Source organism: Corvus brachyrhynchos, unplaced genomic scaffold (assembly GCF_000691975.1).
Source record: "Corvus brachyrhynchos isolate BGI_N302 unplaced genomic scaffold, ASM69197v1 scaffold101, whole genome shotgun sequence".
In the NCBI taxonomy this organism is placed as follows: Eukaryota; Metazoa; Chordata; class Aves; order Passeriformes; family Corvidae; genus Corvus; species Corvus brachyrhynchos.
In genome coordinates, this window is record NW_008237239.1 from 21,996,683 (window position 1) to 22,014,509 (window position 17,827).

The 17,827-nt window shown below is 49.5% G+C and overlaps 1 protein-coding gene across 1 annotated transcript in view; it reads right to left on the bottom strand.

Annotated features, from left to right (window-relative positions):
- Positions 1 to 17,827, bottom strand: part of GALNT14 (polypeptide N-acetylgalactosaminyltransferase 14) — a 93,588-nt gene that overhangs the window by 61,814 nt on the left and 13,947 nt on the right. The window contains exon 3 of the mRNA XM_017729610.1: positions 640 to 809. Within this exon, the coding sequence (XP_017585099.1) occupies positions 640 to 809 (170 nt within the window). The remainder of the gene's footprint in view (positions 1 to 639; positions 810 to 17,827) is intronic.

Here is a 17,827-nt window from a genome sequence, read left to right on the forward strand (position 1 = left end):
CTGAGACCTCAGCAAGCAAGGGTGCCCCAAAACTCCCACCACACCCTTCTCACACTGACAAGGGAATGCAGCTTCATCTACAAGGAAACTGTTGCTGCAATCCTCCCTGCCTCTCCCAAGAGCTCCTTTGGGCACCAAAGGATATTTTTGACCTCAGTGGTGCTGGAGCAGCTAGTAATCCATCAAGTTCTTACTCTTTTTCCCTCCTCACTCAGCAATTATCCCTTATTCCTCACTCCTCTCTCTCTGCAGAGCAAAATCAATGCCCACCAGTTATTTTATCCCCCTTGCACCACCTCATTGCATCGTCTGCAGAGCAAGAGTTCCCAGCAACAGTGAAGACTTAGCCCAATACTGAGACTTGCTCTTGCAAGCATTACTTTTCTGAAGGTAAAATAAAGACTTTTCCTTTCTTCCATCCTGGAATAATTTATACCATTTCAATTAATAGGTTTAAGGCTTCCAGACATGCCAAGAAATCAAGCAACAACTCGATCCCAGAAACACAACCCAGGCAGACCCAATCCCAAGAGCACCCACTGGCATCCCAAAACCACGGCCCTGAAGGGGACCAGGACTATGCCCCCATGCCATGAAGTCTGGTGAGGAAGATCAGGAGGAGCCAGGGGGAGGCAGAACCTGTGATGGCGGGTGTCGCGGACAGCGCGGTCACTGGGGATCCTCTCGCTCTCCCGCTGGTTAAAGGCATGGAGCCGGTACGGGTCCTCGCCGCCCTTCCACCTCCGGGCACTCAGGTACCTCCGCTCTTCAAACTGATCCCAAAGGTCGTCCCAGTCCACGTCCGATTCCTGCGCGCACAAAGTCAGCCCCGTTAGAGACAGGAGAGACCGGAGGACGACTGACCCCAGAGCTCCAGAGCTCCTCCCAACCCCGCCGGAGGTCAGTCAGCCCTGCAGCACAGGCAAGCATCACAAGAGCAGGTTAACAAGGAGTCCCATAAGGCTTTCAGGGTTTATATCTGGTCCGTAGGTCCTGAAACACCACGTCAAAGACAGCCTGCCAATTTGAAATAAAATGACTAATTTGAAACCGAATTCAGGTCTCCGGTGGATTCCCCTCTCAAGCAGCACGGTCTCAAGAAAATAAAAAAGCACAAACGTTTTGTAAGGGTTTTAATTTCTCTCCAGCCAAAAATCAAAGGTATTTTACATCACATGACCCACTGCCCCTGTAACCCTTCAGGCTGGAAAGGGCCATCAGATAGGAGCAGTCCCACATTACCACAGCTGGCTCCAGCAACAGGGCTCTGGAAGAAGGGGGCCATCATGCTCCCAGCCCAATTTCAGTCCATCTTTGCCACCACACCTCTCCCACTGAGGACTTCAGCCCTACCGCAGGGAGAAGAGAAGGGAAGCATGTGCCTGTGTGGTCCCCCAACTCCAGAGAAGGAGCTGCATTTTGGGGTTACCCAGCAGCTCCAACAATCTTCAGGGGTTGAAGCATTTCTTGGTGGCTCGGTGCTGTCGGGGTTTAAGCACCCCGAGCAGCAGAAGCTGTCGGGGGTTTAAGCATCCTTTGGCAGTGTCTGAGGCAGCCAGCACAAAACAGCGCCGATAAGATCTCATCGCTACAGCAGCACCACCTCTTTGATCTCAGCCTACCTGTAACACTGAGAGATGCAAACATTTACAGACATCTCAGCCCTAAAGAAAATTGTGATCTTATCCAATAATTGATCTTTTCTTCTGCTTTTTTCTCCCCCCTCTTCAGTTCATACCATCTCAAAGCTGATTTTGCCTGCTAATAGCGCAAAATGAAGCTTTTGAAAAGGGCGATTTTTATCCCGTAATTGATTTTACTCACATCTGGCAGTGCATTTTCTGTAGTAACAGGAAGGGGGGGAGGGAGCACTGGCTCCTGCAAGTGAACCACCACAGGGGCAAGCCAGGCACCTCCAGCCACAGGATGCCCCACATCGCTCTGGGTTACAGTGACACGAGCACTCCCAAAAAGCCAACAAATTCCAGGGATGAAGGGGTTTCCAGACACAGGGTCATATTCATCCTCCCCTGGTGTGACCCCATGGCCTTCTCAGGACCTCCTCCAGCACCTACCCCAGTGTGAGAAGATCAGAAGAAACCCCCAAGTCACCAGCCACACTGAGATGAAGTTATTCAGGACTGGAAGAAAGTTATTCAAGGCTGGGAAAAAGTTATGAAACCAGTAAGGTCCCTGCAGGAGTTTTACGAGGAGGACGCTCACAGCCCGCCTGCAGACTTTGGGGAGGGCTGACGTGCACAGGGTGATAAATGCTGTTTATGTTGGATTTTTGCTAAGGCATCTTGCAAAACATGATTTAGCACCGCAGTAAAAGATCAGGGGAAAGTGAGGCGATTGCATCGCGGAGCCACCGACAGCCTGATGCTTATAAGATTTCACGATGACCCCAGGAGGCCTGGCGCTGCTAAAACAACAGCCAGAGCTGCAGTCCCTAAATTTTAATGCTGTGAAGAAAAATAAAAGTTGGTTTTATCAAACTTAATAAGAAGAGAAATGGCTTTCAAAAGTGGCCACACAGCACTTAAGGCTGTAAGCTGTGTGTGTGCATGTGTGTGTATTGATGCTGTTTTGGTTTTTTTAATGTCAGTTAATCCCAATAGCCTTGCATCAGCTAGAAGGGTGCAGCTGGGCAAGAATCTGATGGCTCAGGTAGGAGGGCTGGTGGATTCTCTCATGAAAACTGGAGCTTCTGCACCTGCTACAAGGGCAGCAAGGCTCTGGCCAGGCAGCAGAAGCAGGGGTTTGGGACATGGCAGGGTCTGGCATGGCATTTTCCCTGCATCCATCTAACCCCACTAATGTCCTGTTACCAGGGCTGGGGTCCCAGCAGTAAATGGATACATGGGCAAATACCAGTGCCTTATCCCATAGTATTCACTTCTCATCCTGCTCTGGATGAGCATTGCATCCCAGGGCTGCATTCCTGGTTCACTCTGCAATGACTAATTAATACTCCTGTGCAATCTCCACCTGAAAGACACCAGCCCACCTTGATTCACCCAGGCCCTCCTTTTTGGGCTGAGGAAAGCTATCAGTAGGGCAGATATTAAATACTGGGTAATTAAATACACACCTGAGATCAAGAGTAACTAGATGCCAGAGATTAAAGAGTTCTTTTAATCCCTATCTGGCCACAAAGCAAGACTTGGATTGGGTTGACTTTCTCAGCCAGAAGTAGATACTGGGGGTCAGTCATTTGCTTTTGATCCACAGCACCTGTCCAAATCTTCTGGGTGTTCTTTCCATCCCAAGCCTCCCTACAAGGGTAACTGAATTTGGAGCAGGATGCTCAGACACAGGTGCATACTGACCTCTGCAAACCATACCTGCACAAAGCAGAAGAGGAAAGCATGAAAAGCTCCCAGCTGTGCAAGCAGCAGGAGGCAGGAGACCTCACCAGCCTGTGCACAGGGACTCATATGTTTCTCACCTGTGCCTGATCCGAGACAGGGAATGAGAGTTAAAGCATTAGGAGAAACCCCCTTTGCTCACCCAGGGACAGCACATTGGTTACAGGTTACCAGATAAGGTCTTTATTATAATAATTCTGCCATGTATTATCACCTCTCCCTCACACCAGAATTCTGTTTTGGGAGTTATATAACTGATGTGCAGAAATCTAAATTTAATTTATTATGATCTAACTCACTTTAGAGACCAAATTACCCTGCACTAGAAAAGGATCAAGTCAATACTCCACTTGCCTTTCTATTTATCCTCTACAGGGCTCATCTCTCCAAGTCTCCTATTCTTTTTCTCTCACGTACTAGTAATAAATTTTCTTTTTTTTTCTTGGAATTAGGTAATTTCTCTTTCAACACTGAAGTTTAATGACTGGTATTAATTATAGGAAACACAGTCAATGCTTAAGAGTTGAGAGACTCAGTGAGCCTGAAGGAAAGAGAAGAAAAATATATCCAAGGGGTGGCTGCCTGCTCTTGGCAAACAAGTGTTGCCTCTTCCAACACCACACTGGGGGGTCCCCAAGGGGTGGTCAACAAGAGGTCAACCCACAAAAAGACATGGACAAAGCTCCTTGTGGAGAGAAGCTTCCACCTCACACCAGCGCCCAACCAAGAGTAGGGCTTACCAAGAGCTTTCTCTGCCATTTCAGTAAAGCACCCCCCAAAAAATGACCCACTAAAGGCACCTCCTCCAAAACCACCCATCACCCTCGCTGGCTTAGGGCACACAGCCCAGAGCAAGCACAGAGGCAGCTTTTCACTGTAACTGTACATTAAAGATTAAAAGCCTCTCAGTGCGAAGATGTAATTCGTCATCTGCCTCTTAAATCACAGCTCAGAAACAAAACAAAAAAAAACACCCCAAAAAACAAAGGGAAAAAATAATATTTAAGAAAAAAAGGAGTGGTGCTGTGGGGGGAAAATGGGTCATTAGCGGTAAAACTACAATTTTCTGGCAACTGCTAATGGCTTGTTTATGTGGATTTCTGCAGATATGACATTTTAATGGCATAATAATTGTGTGATTACAGTACAGCAGGGATCGCTGGAGCGGGAAGGAGGAACACACAGCCCAGCCGGCTGCTGCGGGGGGCCTGGGGCATCCCCGCGGGATGCTCTGCTCCGGCAGGCAGCCCCCGGCACCCCTCCCGCCACGGGAGGCCAGGCCAGGCTGGACACTGGGCAGGGAACGTGCTGTGGCAGCACTTTGGCCACCCAGAGGCAGTGCAGCAGTGAAAGGGCATGTCAGGTGAAAAGCCTGGCCCAAGAAGAGCCAGTGGTGACTGGGGATGGACAGGTCACACCGGTCCCCAGGGCCAGCCTCCAGCTGCCCAGCAAGACAAGGAGTGGGCAGTGCAAGCCAAAGGCAGATTCTGACTCACTTTCTTGTTTTGTGGCACTATTTTAGCATAGAGAATTTAAGCCTTTGCTAAAATACAAGCCGTTTTCCTTTTGGGGCTGCTGTGTTCTGCCTTCAGACCGGAGTGAATCAGACCACTGCCATGAGCATCATTTCAGGTGGCAGCAAACCCAAGCCAGCCCAGGGGGCTGGCAGAGCTGACAGGGTTTTCCAGGGAACCCATTTGGCCAGAAAAGGGGTTTTGCTGATGCAGGTGCAATGATGACCTCAAAGGAGTCTGGCAGCAGCCAAATGTACCCTCTACCTCGATTCCCCTCACATCCAGCTTTCCTTGGAAAATCTCATCCCTAAATAATCCCATCCCAGCAGTTGCCATTGAGCCCATTCTCTCGGACTCAGGCATTAAAAAACAGGAGGGGAAGGGGAAATAAAAAATTACATCAGCCTATCAAAAGATGCAATAAACACGTAAAAGCTCTGGAAACTCAGACACTGTGCAGCACGCTGCTGCCCAGTCACGCTCTGTCACTCCTCTGCCAGCGAGGACGTCTTTGTGCTCAGCAGGCTCGGGGGCACTGGGGAGCAGGAATTGCAACCAGGCATTATACAAATGAGATTTAGAAGTCTCACTGAAACGCAGGGCCCCTGCAAACAGGAGGTTCAATTATAGAGCTGTTGCTGGCCCAGGCACTAATGCCATCTGAAAGGATTATAATACTTCAAACAGGATAGGGCTCATCCTGCCTCATCCCCTGGTGCCAGCACATGCACTTAAGAGGGTCAGCAGCACCAGAGGGAAAAGAAGTGGGACAGCATCACACCGCGTTCGTCCTCATCCTTGAATAACCCAGATGGGGCACCGAGGTACAAGATCCTTCAGTCAAGTTTGGTGTAGTTTTCTCAACCCCAGAGCCCAGTGCCTTGGCTTAGCCCTGAGCAAGCAGTGCTGTGCATCCCAATGGCCTCAGCCCCAGGATACAAGGGGGAGACAGACACAGCACCATGGCCATAGTCTTTGCCCCATCCAAAGAGGATGTAGTAGTGCCATAACCAGACTGTGGGTCTTTGGAAAACAGGCTTTGTACTCATCCTGCATCACATCCTCCAGGTACATCAGGTACTGCTCAGCACCAAACCGGTATGGACCCTGGAAATCACGTCCTTCTTCTTACCCTCCTTCCCCAAACTGCACAGTCCCTAAGCCAATCAAGCACTTAAATACAAACTTAAGCAACTCCAGGCATTTGTAGTAACCAAGAGAAACTCCTGTTTAAACACCTGATGTTAAGTACTTGCTTAAGTGCTTCACTGGCTCAGTGCCCCTGCTTTGTGCTGACACAAACACACTGGGAATGGAGATAGCTCTGGGCCCCGGCCATGATCTGCCCTAATTAGTTTTCTGACCCATGGAGATTTTAGCTGCAGTTCATTTATTTGAGGGCTGTGAAACTCCTCTTCCTCCTGCACTGGTACCTGGGCACAACATTCATGAGCACCTTGGTGGCAGCTCCTCTGGGACCCCATGGGGACACACAGCAGATCCAGGATCCCACCCTGCTCCAGGAAGGACCAGCACCTCCCCCTGCTTGGAGGTGATTTTTTTTGTCTCTTAAGGAAAACCTTCAGATCTGAGTCTATTCTGACCCCACTTTGGGGGAAGAAAGAACAAAACAAAAGAAAAATCAAATAAAATATTAATACAGATACTTAATTAAAGCAAACCACTTCTCCAGCAAAGGCTGCCCTGCAGCTGGGGTCCCTGGAGAAGCTTTGAGCATCCACCATTAAACTTCTGGTTGCCACTGACCCTTTCCCGCTCATGCACATCCACAGGCATCCTGCTCCATCTTCAAAGGATGGAGCATCACCTCCTCCTCTGCTGCCTCAGCAGGGAGCACGAGTCCCTGAGGATCTTTCAGTATCCCACTTTCTCACTTGGCCCTGAGGGCAAGCCCACACTGTCCCCACCTTTCCTGCCCTTGCTGCTCACCACCTCTGTAACATCTGCTCCTGTGTGGGCAGAGCCTGGATCTCTCCTGTGGTGCACACACACATTTACGCAATCACGGCACCTACTGCATCAGGCAATAGGAATGACAGGCTGGAAAGGGGCCATGGAATAAGATGTGACCTTCAAGAACTTGAAGACGACTTGACCCTCACAAAGTACAGCTGCAACTTCAGCCTGGATGGAAAAATCCCCCTCAAGGCCTGTGAGAAGGCTCTTCAGCATCTTCTTTTTATCACCCCCACACTCAGCTGGCATCAGCTCAGGTTGTTGGCCAGGGATTCAGTGCAAGCAGCTGACCCAGGGCTAAGGAATCTGGGCCATCATTAAGTCAATCACAGCTAGAACCAGCAGTCTGTGTATCTTCTTGTCTGTATCTGTGGTAAACAATATACATGGTCTGAAACACCCTCCAGAGGTTTAAATCTGCTGAAGTCTCCGGCCAAATATAACAGCATGAAAAGCCACTGGAGAATTACTGATGCTTTTTCCAGTAAGGGGACCAAAGCTTGAGTTTTAAAATGGATGGCCAGGGCAGCCACCAAAATGGGGAGTTTATTCGCAAATCAGAAGCAGGGGACTCTGAGCTGCACAGAGGGAAAGATGACAGATTCATTGCTTTGATGAAAAGCCAAATTTTCTTTCAAGGGCTTCCCTTAGGAAAAAAACAAGTCAGCTCAGAGTTCACACCACACTTATCAGCAAGCAACTGCTGCACTGGCAGTGGTGCCAGGTTAAAATATATACACATCTCCTGCAGGCAGCTGAGGCCAGAGCTCCATGCGTGGACAATGCTCCTATCCACTGGCTGCAGCCCCAGGCCACCACCCTGCCTCTGCAGAGGGACAGGCAATGCATGCTAGCAGCCAGCACCACACGCCCCAGACAGATCCCAGGAATTCCCATGGTGACCCTCACTGCCTCCAACATATTGAAGAACCTCCTGTCTCTCTGTGACAATGGAAAGGAATGCAGGATCCAGGCCACTGACCTCTAGAAACAACACCCAGCAACAAAATTCCTTGCATTTCCACCTAGAAAGATGCTCTTTCGTCTTGGACCCCCAAAATCAGGTGTGTACGTGTCTCACTGCATAAAGAACACCGATCTTAACTCTTTAAAATTATAAATTAGCCCATAGGATAGCCTGACACATGGAGACAAATCCTGTATAATTAAAAAGGAAAGGAAGCCGATTATATCCTCCTGGAGAATATTGCTGCCTGCTTCTGTTTTATTTATACGTTACAGTGTATAATGAGCTGAATATTTAGGAGGTCAGCACAAACCAAGCTGCTGACTGGACAAAAGGGAAGACCCAGCTCTGTCTGTGCTGGGAGTCAAGCAGAAGGATGGAGAAGATTTTTGGTCATTTCCTCCTCCCCCTGCCCGCAGCTCTCCTGGGATGCTGCAGGACTTCTCAGTTCAACTGCTTGTCCTTGGGCTGCATCAGTCTCTCCTCAAGTTTCTATCAAAAAATGGTCTTCTGGGTTTTCCCACAGCCCCCAGGAAAGGATGAGCAAAGCCAATCCAAGTCCACTGGCACCTGTGAACCCTTCTAATGGGTTTACAAATACTAAATCTGGATGGCAAACAAAACCAGATAGGTTTTAAGAGTCTCTGCTTTCATTAAGACTTTTTAAGATTTCAGGTTTAAAAAAACCAAAATAAGTGGAAAACTGCTGGACTGGCAGCAGCCTCACAGTGAGTTGAGCACCAATTCCCAAGCCAGCTCCCCTGAGCTGATGGAAATAGTCCCCCACCTATGCCATCAGCAGTGGGATACCCACAGCTCCACCAGGCTCTCTCCATCATTCTCCACCTGCTACCTCCCAAAAGCGCATTTGCCCCCTGCCAGAAGGGATCTTCTTGGCAGCCCTCTCCAGGCTCACCAGGGTGCCAGGAGATGCCAAAGAGCATCTTTGGGGCCATGGTGCCACATTAACTGGTGCACCACAAGCAGCCCCTCCCCAGCCCACTGCCACCACTCAGTGCCATCCTCTGCTGGCTGTACGGCCAGTGCGTGGGTGAGTGCAAGAGCTGCTCCCCAAAGGTAGTCAGCAATTACAAAGGGCACTAATTGGGAAAGAAATCAAGGCAACATCCCATGTGTCCCCCCCACACCAGCCAGGTTCAGCACATTCCCAGGATCATCAGAGGTCGAATATATTGAGAAGAGCCCAGAGCCATGGTGGGTAAATAAAGTGGCAAAAGCAAGTTCCTACATGGACAGACGGTGTTTTGTTTTCCTTCTGTGCCTTTCAGGACAGACATGAGCTGCTTCCCAGCCATGAAAGCCAAACCAGCCTTCCCAGGAAAAAAACAGGAGCAGCAGATGATTTAGTACTTAGGAGCCCATAGCTGTACTCAGTCTCCAGCTGAGCTCCTCTTGCATAACAGCCAAAACTCCTACCAAACCACAGAGCTTGAGCATCTCAGAGGCTGGGGAAGGTCTTCCCTTCCCCATGGAGCTGTGGATCCCACGTGCCAGAGGACAGCATGGGACAGGACACATCAGGGGAAAGGAAAACGGGAACAGGGAGAGAAGAATAAAGGAGCCAGACAGCCAGATCCCTGCTCTGAACATTCTGCTTTCAACCCGGCCCTTCAAAAATCAGGAGGTTAATCCAAACCACTCCTCCCAAGAAGGAAGGGATCGTGCTGTTAATATAGTCAGCATCCTCGACCCAACATGGGCTTTTCACAGCAGCAAAGCCAGGGGTAATCCATCTGGTAATTGCTTCCATGAGGATCTTTACACAGCTTTAGAAACTAATGCTACTATCCTTCCCTGAGCAGCCACCCTTCTGAGCCAGGCAGCAACGAGGGGTGATGGTAACAGCAGCATATGAATGTGAAGTGTCTCCAAGGGAAGGAAAGGTTATAAAAAACCACATATATTAGAAAAACAGGTATGAAAGGAAAATAAAATAATTGCAAACACACAGGACAGTTACATGCATGGCTTTAGCTGCCTCCAAGAAGCCACCAGCTCACCTTTCCCCCTCCCTCTGTCAGCTAACTGCTTTGGGGAGCACAGATGCACCAAGACAGCACCAAGGCACAACCTGCTCCAAGGAAGGAGCTCAGCAAGGACAAGAAATGCTGTCAGACCAAACTCCCCACTACTGCACTTTGATTTCTGGTTCTGGAAAAGCCCTGGACTCCCTCCAGCCATGCCTCAGCTTCCCTGCTCCTACAATTAACTCACAAGGCTCCTGCTGGGCGGGAGCATCACCTGTGCTGAGCAGCTCCACTACAAGGGCTTTTTTCCATTTTCACACCTCTCACACCCCTAGCAGAGTGGGAAGAGCACAGGAAATGCAGTAAGAAGACTAACCAAAATGCCTTGAGCCCTCACAGAGAGCTTTCCTGCCATATGCCCACTGTGCAGTGATGTGCTGCAGCCCAGCCCAGCCCAAACCACACTAAGCAGCTATCGTGGTAGCAGTGGAGAAATTCCTGGTCAGAGTATGACTTCTCCAACAGATTTAAAAGCATCACCAGGAAACGCGAGCTGCCCTAGCTCACATGATGTAGGAGGATGCAGAATGCAGGGACAGGTTCTCTGCAGCTGGCAGAGGCAGCACAGGCTGTGGGTTACCAACCTATGGAGCAAACTCTCAGGGCTCAGCTGCCTGCCAGTGCCTGCCTTTCAGACACCATCCCCCCATCAAAAAGCACTGGTGACCCATGTCCTCGTCTCACACACACACATTTTGCAGAGGCAGGTGTCTCTGTAGCCCAGAGCTGGTCTTCAACACACAGGCGCAGGGAGATGAAGCTCAGGTCACAGAAACGATGCTCCATGGTGCCTATACTCCTCAGATGTACCAGCCCATCCTCCCCCCAATTTCCCTCAAGGAGAAATCAGATATAAAACATTTGTGACAGCAAGAACGGATCTAAACCTTTGATCCTTAGGTGCCTGCTGCCAGAACAGCTGCACGATCCTGGGCCTGGGCACACCGTGACTGACAGCACCAGAGATACGGCAGCATAATTTAGAGCATATGTGTCAGCCCAGCCTTCCCCTATCTCAGCTCAGTAATAGAAATAAAAAAATCAGTGCTGGCTAGTGAGAAATGCACTGTAGCAAGGTATGGCAAGTTTGAAAATCATCAAGCCTGTTGGGGAAGGACTGTGGGTCCCAGCCAGCCAAGAGCAGAGGTGCTGCACAAGCCTCAAGCGCTGTGCCTTGGGATGATGCAGGCTTGGCTGGGGATGGGGGAAAACAGAAGCAGGACATGGCTGGTATGACCTGGCCAGGCAGAAAACAGGCAGATCCCTGGGCTCTGGCCATCTTCCAGCAGCACAGCCCCGATGCTTGCATGGGAAAACCCTGAGCAGAGCATCTGGGCACAGGAGCCACAGCACAAACATCATAAAAAACCAAACCCATGTTAAGTCTCCTGATGCAGCAAACTCAAAACATCCCCCAAGAGCGTAGGGATCTGGATGGAAACCAGCAACCAGCACTGAGCTTTGTTGTTATTATCGTAAAAAAAATAAAATCTGCATTTGGCACTGATTCTCTGTCACCCATACAAACACATGTTTCACTGCAATAAGGAAAATAGCATTTCTGGAGCCCTCAGTCATGAAAACACAGTATGGAAGTCTTGGTGGGCAGCTCCTGCTAGGGCTTGGACCAGCCCCCTTGTCTGAGGCAGGAAGAGGCTTCCTCCACCCAGGCAGTGTGGCTCATGGCATGCTCCAGCTCAGCTACACAATTCCACACACTGTGGAGGCAGCAAGCCCTGCCACGTATCTCAATGTCTCAAACCCCCAAACCTCATCCCCTTCCATGCAGACACCAAGGCACTCCTGTAGATGACATTTTGTTGCACGATGCATGTGGGCAAGCAGAGCAATCACAATACAAGCCAGCAGCAAAGCTCAAATCCAGGCAGAAACAAGCTGCCCGAAATCTCTTAGGTCTTCACGCTTTGGCAGCATCAGGTTTGGACAGTGGCAGTGGCCATGGGCACAGTACAGCTTCTTGCAGCACAGTTTGGGTGGCAAGACAACACCTACTACACTCAGGGACAATGATACTACTGGCCTAGGCAGCACAGCGGTGTCACCACACATGGCTTGTCCACCCAACTACCAGAAACAAGTTGATAGACAACACTTCCAGGACCTCTGAACCCAAAGAGTCAGCACTGGAACAGCCCCATGCTTGCTTCCATGGAGAACATCTCATGAGGGGTGGACATATCAGATCTACCAGGAGCTGTGCAGTATCTGCTGAAGGCAAGGTTCCCTGCCCTCAGAAAGCCATAGGAGGAGAGGGGAAGTCCCCACATGACACAACGAGTGGAGAGCAGAGGCTGGACCCACATTTAGGCAGCCCCATTGCCCACGTGGTCCACATCCCATCCCACATGCCTTTGATCCCTCTTGCTCCAGCAGCAACACACTTCCCTTGCCTGCAGAGCTGCATTAAGGATTAGGTGGGATCACACATGGGATAATACAAATGAGGTCGTGTTTGCTGCTGGCAGTAGCTGCAAGGAAATGAGGAGCCAGTCTTTCCAAGCGGAGGGAAACAAGATGCTGTTAAACTCTGGCCAGGCAGGCAAGGAAAGGAGGGACAGGGCTGAGACCAGGCTAATGCAGCTTCTCTGCCCACAGGTTTGGATATACAGTGCCTGATGGGCCACAGCTACAGGGGAAGGGACTCTCCCTGCTGAGGAGCCATGTCTCCAGCTGGGCTTCCTGGTGGAAAGCAGGGGAGTAGAAACTGCAAAAGAGGCTCATGCCGCTGGAGGGAAGTGGCTCACACCACCCCTGCCAGGCCTGTGTAACAAGAGATGAAACACAACCTTCTGTTGTCTGGATGGTCCTGAAAGCACGAGCAAGCCCCAAATTGGTGATGCTGCTTCCCTTAATGCTAGGCATTCACTGGCTTGTTTTTTCTCATAGATCTTTTTCCATCCTTATCCTCTCCTATACTCTCCAGCAGCTCTTCCCTTCCAGCTACAGGGATGCCTCTATCTCCCCTTGCTCTCCCAACCCCTGGCACCTGTCACAGTGCATCTTCAAACATAAGGGAGAAGGTGCTTGGGGGTACACTCAGGCTTTGAGAGGCACACTGGAGCAAGCAAAAGCCACACCACCTCAGAGAAGAGCAGAAACCAGGTGGATAGAGAAGATGTGCCAAGGAGCAGACATGCTATTCCATGGATCTTTCCCAAAAATACAGCAGCCAGTGTAGAGGTCCTATAAGCTGTGTATGAGGCATCTCAACCAGCACTGGTCCTGACAGCTGTAAAAAAACCCACCTGACTGCTTTTATATTTGATTTACTGCTGTAAAGGCACCTTCAGAGCACAAGCTCCAGCTGAGAGCTTTCATAATCTTTATACCTTTGCTAGAGCCTGAAGGACAAAAAACTCATGAGATGTGAAGAGCCCCGGACACAGCACCGCAGGCTCCCAGCTCTGAGCTGGATGATCTGTCCCTGGCTCATGCAGGTCCCTGGAAAGGCAGGGACACAGAGCCCCAGCAGCAATGCTTGCCACTGCCCCAGCAAGCCTGCACAGAGATGGTGACAGGACTGGTCCCTCCGCAGCCGGCAGCATATGCTGCTGCTGCCCACATCAACGCGGGTGCCTGGAGAGGTGGACCAGAAACAACCCGTTAAACGAGCCAAGACTTTTCATCTATGCAGTGAAAGAGAGTTTTAATCCCCAACTATGGGGTACAGCTGAGCATCTGAAGGCATCCCCCTTTTTTTGCAGCAAAAGGAGCAACATCTCAAGGGCAAGAAAACTGACCTAAAAAAAGCACTGTGACAAAAGAAGGCCAGTGGGACATACTGGTGGCTACAGCCAGCCAGGCTGATGAACATCTGTATGGCAGAGAGTTTCTGCTCCTCATCTGCCAGCGACCTTTATGTCTGCTTTAACACGGGGCAATAATGCTCACTTAAGAGTCTCATGCTGAATTAATCATTGCAAAGTGCTCTACGGTTCAGCCAGGAGAGATAGGAAGGCAGCACTAAGCACAATCATAGCTGTACTCAGCAAGACTAATGGTCTGTGCTGTGCTCTGGCCCCAGAAAGCACTGCTTAAAGCTCCTGAGCAGGATGCACAGCAGCCCCAGCAGGGATGCAGCTGCCTTCCTGTCCTAGATAGGCACCAGAAACATCTGCCCAGCTCCCTGCACTGGCAGGGGGCTTGTCCCAGTCAGCTGGACTTGATTGTACCACCCAGCTCTAAAACTGCTGAGCTGAGGAATGTAGCGTTCAGAGGAGCAGGGGAAAAGGCAGATCTCATTTAACACCTGCCCAGACCTTTTTCCCATGCATCCTGTCCAGTCATTGCTGAACCCAGCCAGGCTTTCAGCACCCAGAAGATGCTGTTGCAGAGGGGCTCCACAAGCAGCTTGTATCCAAGCACACTGAACCTGCCCCTGCCAGCCTTCTTCGACAATCCCAGATTTTGTCCAGGAAGAGACAGGAACTATTTCCTACCCACTGTTTGTCTGCCATTAATGATCTTCCAGATCTGCAGTACAACCCCCTTCCTCCATCCCAGGCTAAGCTGCCCAAGGCTACTTCTTGCAGAGAAGCCATCACCTTGTGTCCCCCTCTGCACCAGTTCCACCTCTCCAGGACGGCAGGGAGCAAGAAGCAACAAAGGCCTCATTATTCTGAAATATGAATCCAGGCTTCTAAAAGGTACCAGGATCCTGGTACACCAGGACAAGATGGTTTTCCCCTCCACAGGGCATTTGGCAGGGGCTCTGCTATTTCACATGTCACAGCTGAGCTCCAGCAGGCTGGCTGTGGCTTATCCCTCACTGCTGCCCAGCTTCAGCGATGCCAAACAGGAATGGTCGGCCAGCACTAACAGAGCAGGGCTCAGCTGCCAGCACCGGGCTAAGCCCACCAGCCCTTTACTTCCCGAGACACAAGCGGTGAAGACGAGGAATAAAATGAAAATTCTTCTTAGTGTTTTGATTTAATATTTTATCTGTACTGGAAGCAGCAGGGAAAACATGTGGGAAATGTGGAGCAAGTAACCCCTCCGTAGCAGAAGAAGCCAGGAGAAACATTAGGGCATCTAGGGCAAGTTCTGAGAGGCTCATTTTAAAACGTTCCCTCCGCCAACACAGATAAATATTTGAAAAAAAAACCACCACATGAAAATTCAGTTGACTCACGAAGAGCAAGCACGTTATATATAGAAATAAATTAAATAATTAAAGGGCAAAAGAAACGGGATTTTAGCCCTGCTTTGAATGTAACTTTCATTAAAGCCTTACACTGGGAGCTGCTTTTCACCATCAGAGTGGGTGAAGGAAGCAGCAAAATGAGCTTTTGCCGTGCTCCCAGGCCTCCCACTGGGAAGCACAGAGCAGTGAGGCGAGTGCCGGGTATGCTGCTCTGTGCCCCCAGGGCACAGCACAGCCTCACCCAGGCCTCCCCATCCCTTCCCCATGTCCTGATGGGGCAAATAAAGTGTGGAACAGTGACTGCTTGGCCCACGGAGACCCTGGAATTCTCAATGGGATGTAAACCCACTGGGAATGTGCTATAAGCTGTTAGCCCAGATGCTGGGCTATCCCAGAGCTCCAGGTGTATGTGGCAGCTCTTTGGGTACAGTACAACTCAAGCCTTAAAAAATAAAATAAAATAAAATAAAATAAAATAAAATAAAATAAAATAAAATAAAATAATCCAGCTCCAGCTAGTCTCAGAAGCTTTGGGACAGGATGAAATTTAGGCTACAGATGTTACAGCCAAATGCTATTATTGCCAGGAGCCCAGCCCTGCAATTTAAAGGTGCCCTGGCACAAACCCGCACCAAACGCCTCTCCCAGCATCTGCTGCACTCAGAAATTACACACGTCAAAAAGGGCAAGCTCAAAGCATCTGCGGTGTTATAATCCAGCTCTAGCTAGTCTCAGAAGCTTTGGGACAGGATGAAATTTAGGCTACAGATGTTACAGCCAAATGCTATTATTGCCAGGAGCCCAGCCCTGCAATTTAAAGGTGCCCTGGCACAAACCCGCACCAAACGCCTCTCCCAGCATCTGCTGCACTCAGAAATTACACACGTCAAAAAGGGCAAGCTCAAAGCATCTGCGGTGTTTTTGGGAGCTCAGAGCTGAGCTGGCTCCCCACGAGTTTCCCCAGCCCCCAGGCAGAGCAGCAGAGCTCCGTGCTCACTCCGCCGGGGAAGCTCAAGGCTGCCCAGGGAGGAAAGAGCCACGTGCTCTTCCAACCCTAGAAACCATTCCCCAGCATTGAGGCAGGAAAACACTCGTGGCAAGGCTGTGCTGGCCATGGGCAGGAGAACAGCAGTGATTTGGGGCACCAGTGTCCATCCTGACAGCGCTCTACTTCCACAGCCTGCAAGATACCGTGGACAAAGGGTGTGAGCAGTAACCTAACAGCCAGGGAGAGGATAAGCTCAGGGTCAGGCTCTTTTATTAACATTCTTCTCTTTTTTTTCTGACCCTCAAAAAGGTCCTTTTCTCTTTCTGAAGTGACATCCTCCGAGTCTCCACTGCAACAACAGCATCAACGCAGGGGTGACCTGGTCAGCCCACAGAGGTAAAACAGGAGAAACAACTCTGAAGCACATTTTTGTGTCTGTGATCAGATGGCTGAGAACCAGCAGCATCAAATCCCTAAATAGCACATGGCATCTGGGGCTATACCACTGATCTTGGCGACAACCCCTTCCCTCTCAGCTACAGAAAACCTATATATAGGAAAATATACATATGGATATAGACACATATGATTTTTACATTACTTTGCCATTTCTAAACAGTCCAGTAAGGCTTCACAGATTTGCTTTCCCCAAGGAGGAGACTGCCAAGCCCATGGCTAAGCAATGTCCCCCACTTGCTGTGCCACACTCAAACTGTCAGCCTTTTGCTTTCCCTGCCTCGCTTCCATGTGTGCGGCTCGGTTTTGGTTTTAATTGCAAAGTCCCCACATTCTGCAAACCAAATGCAGCTGGAATTGAAATCGAAGAGCAAAACCACCCACCAACAAAAATCAAAGCATCACACTGCCAAAAATCAAGTGGGATGCACAAAGCAGAGAGCTTAAAGGCGGGGGGGGGGAAGGAAATCACACTAAGAGCATGTTTCCACTGGTAATAACCTGAGAGCTGGGTAATGACACTGGAAGATGAGCTACCCTTGGCCCAAAGAGAGGTGGCTGTTTATGAAACCATCTGGCTGTCAGCAGCTCAAACACCACATGAAGGAAGAGTGTAAAATGGGCAGGTAGAGGATGTTCTGTCCTCTACCTGACCAAGGGGGAGGAGAAAAAAATTCTAGAAATTGTCTGCATTATGGGGACAGTAGTAGTCCATGGTTTATGGGGTTGGGGTTTGTTTTCATTGTATCTAACTTGTTTATTTAGGAGGAGCTTCATAAATCATTCTTTTCTCAAAAGCAGGCACCAAGAACCAGCTACAGGAGAGCATTCCTTTGCTTTTAAGAAAGCATTGAACAAAAATGATCAGATGTATTTAATGGGCTGTTGAAACAGTGTAATGCCAGCCTCTTACGTTATTGTGGCTCCTAATGATTTTACTAAGCAAAGAGCTGGAAGAGATCAACTTGCCATTCCTGGCCTCTGCCACTACATTCTGCTCAGACACAAGCAGCATAGCTGAACAGCAACAGGTAGGATGATATTTAATGCCCACCTCTATATTTTGACATTGTCTGGCTTGAAATAGAGTCTTCATGCCATTTACTGGCAGTGAAACTAATAGGATTCTGTAAAAATCAATCCATAAATGCTCAGACACTAAAATGAATGGTTTCCTTTCTGTTCCATTTACGGGAGGGCTCTTTTATGGATATCTATATGCCGGCGTAAAAATTGCAGGAACAACTTTCTAAGTCTTCATTAAATTCAAGGGGACTTTTGTAGAGAAGATTGCTTTAAAAGAAACTGCTGTTTCCCATGGCAGCTCATTATTATCCACAAA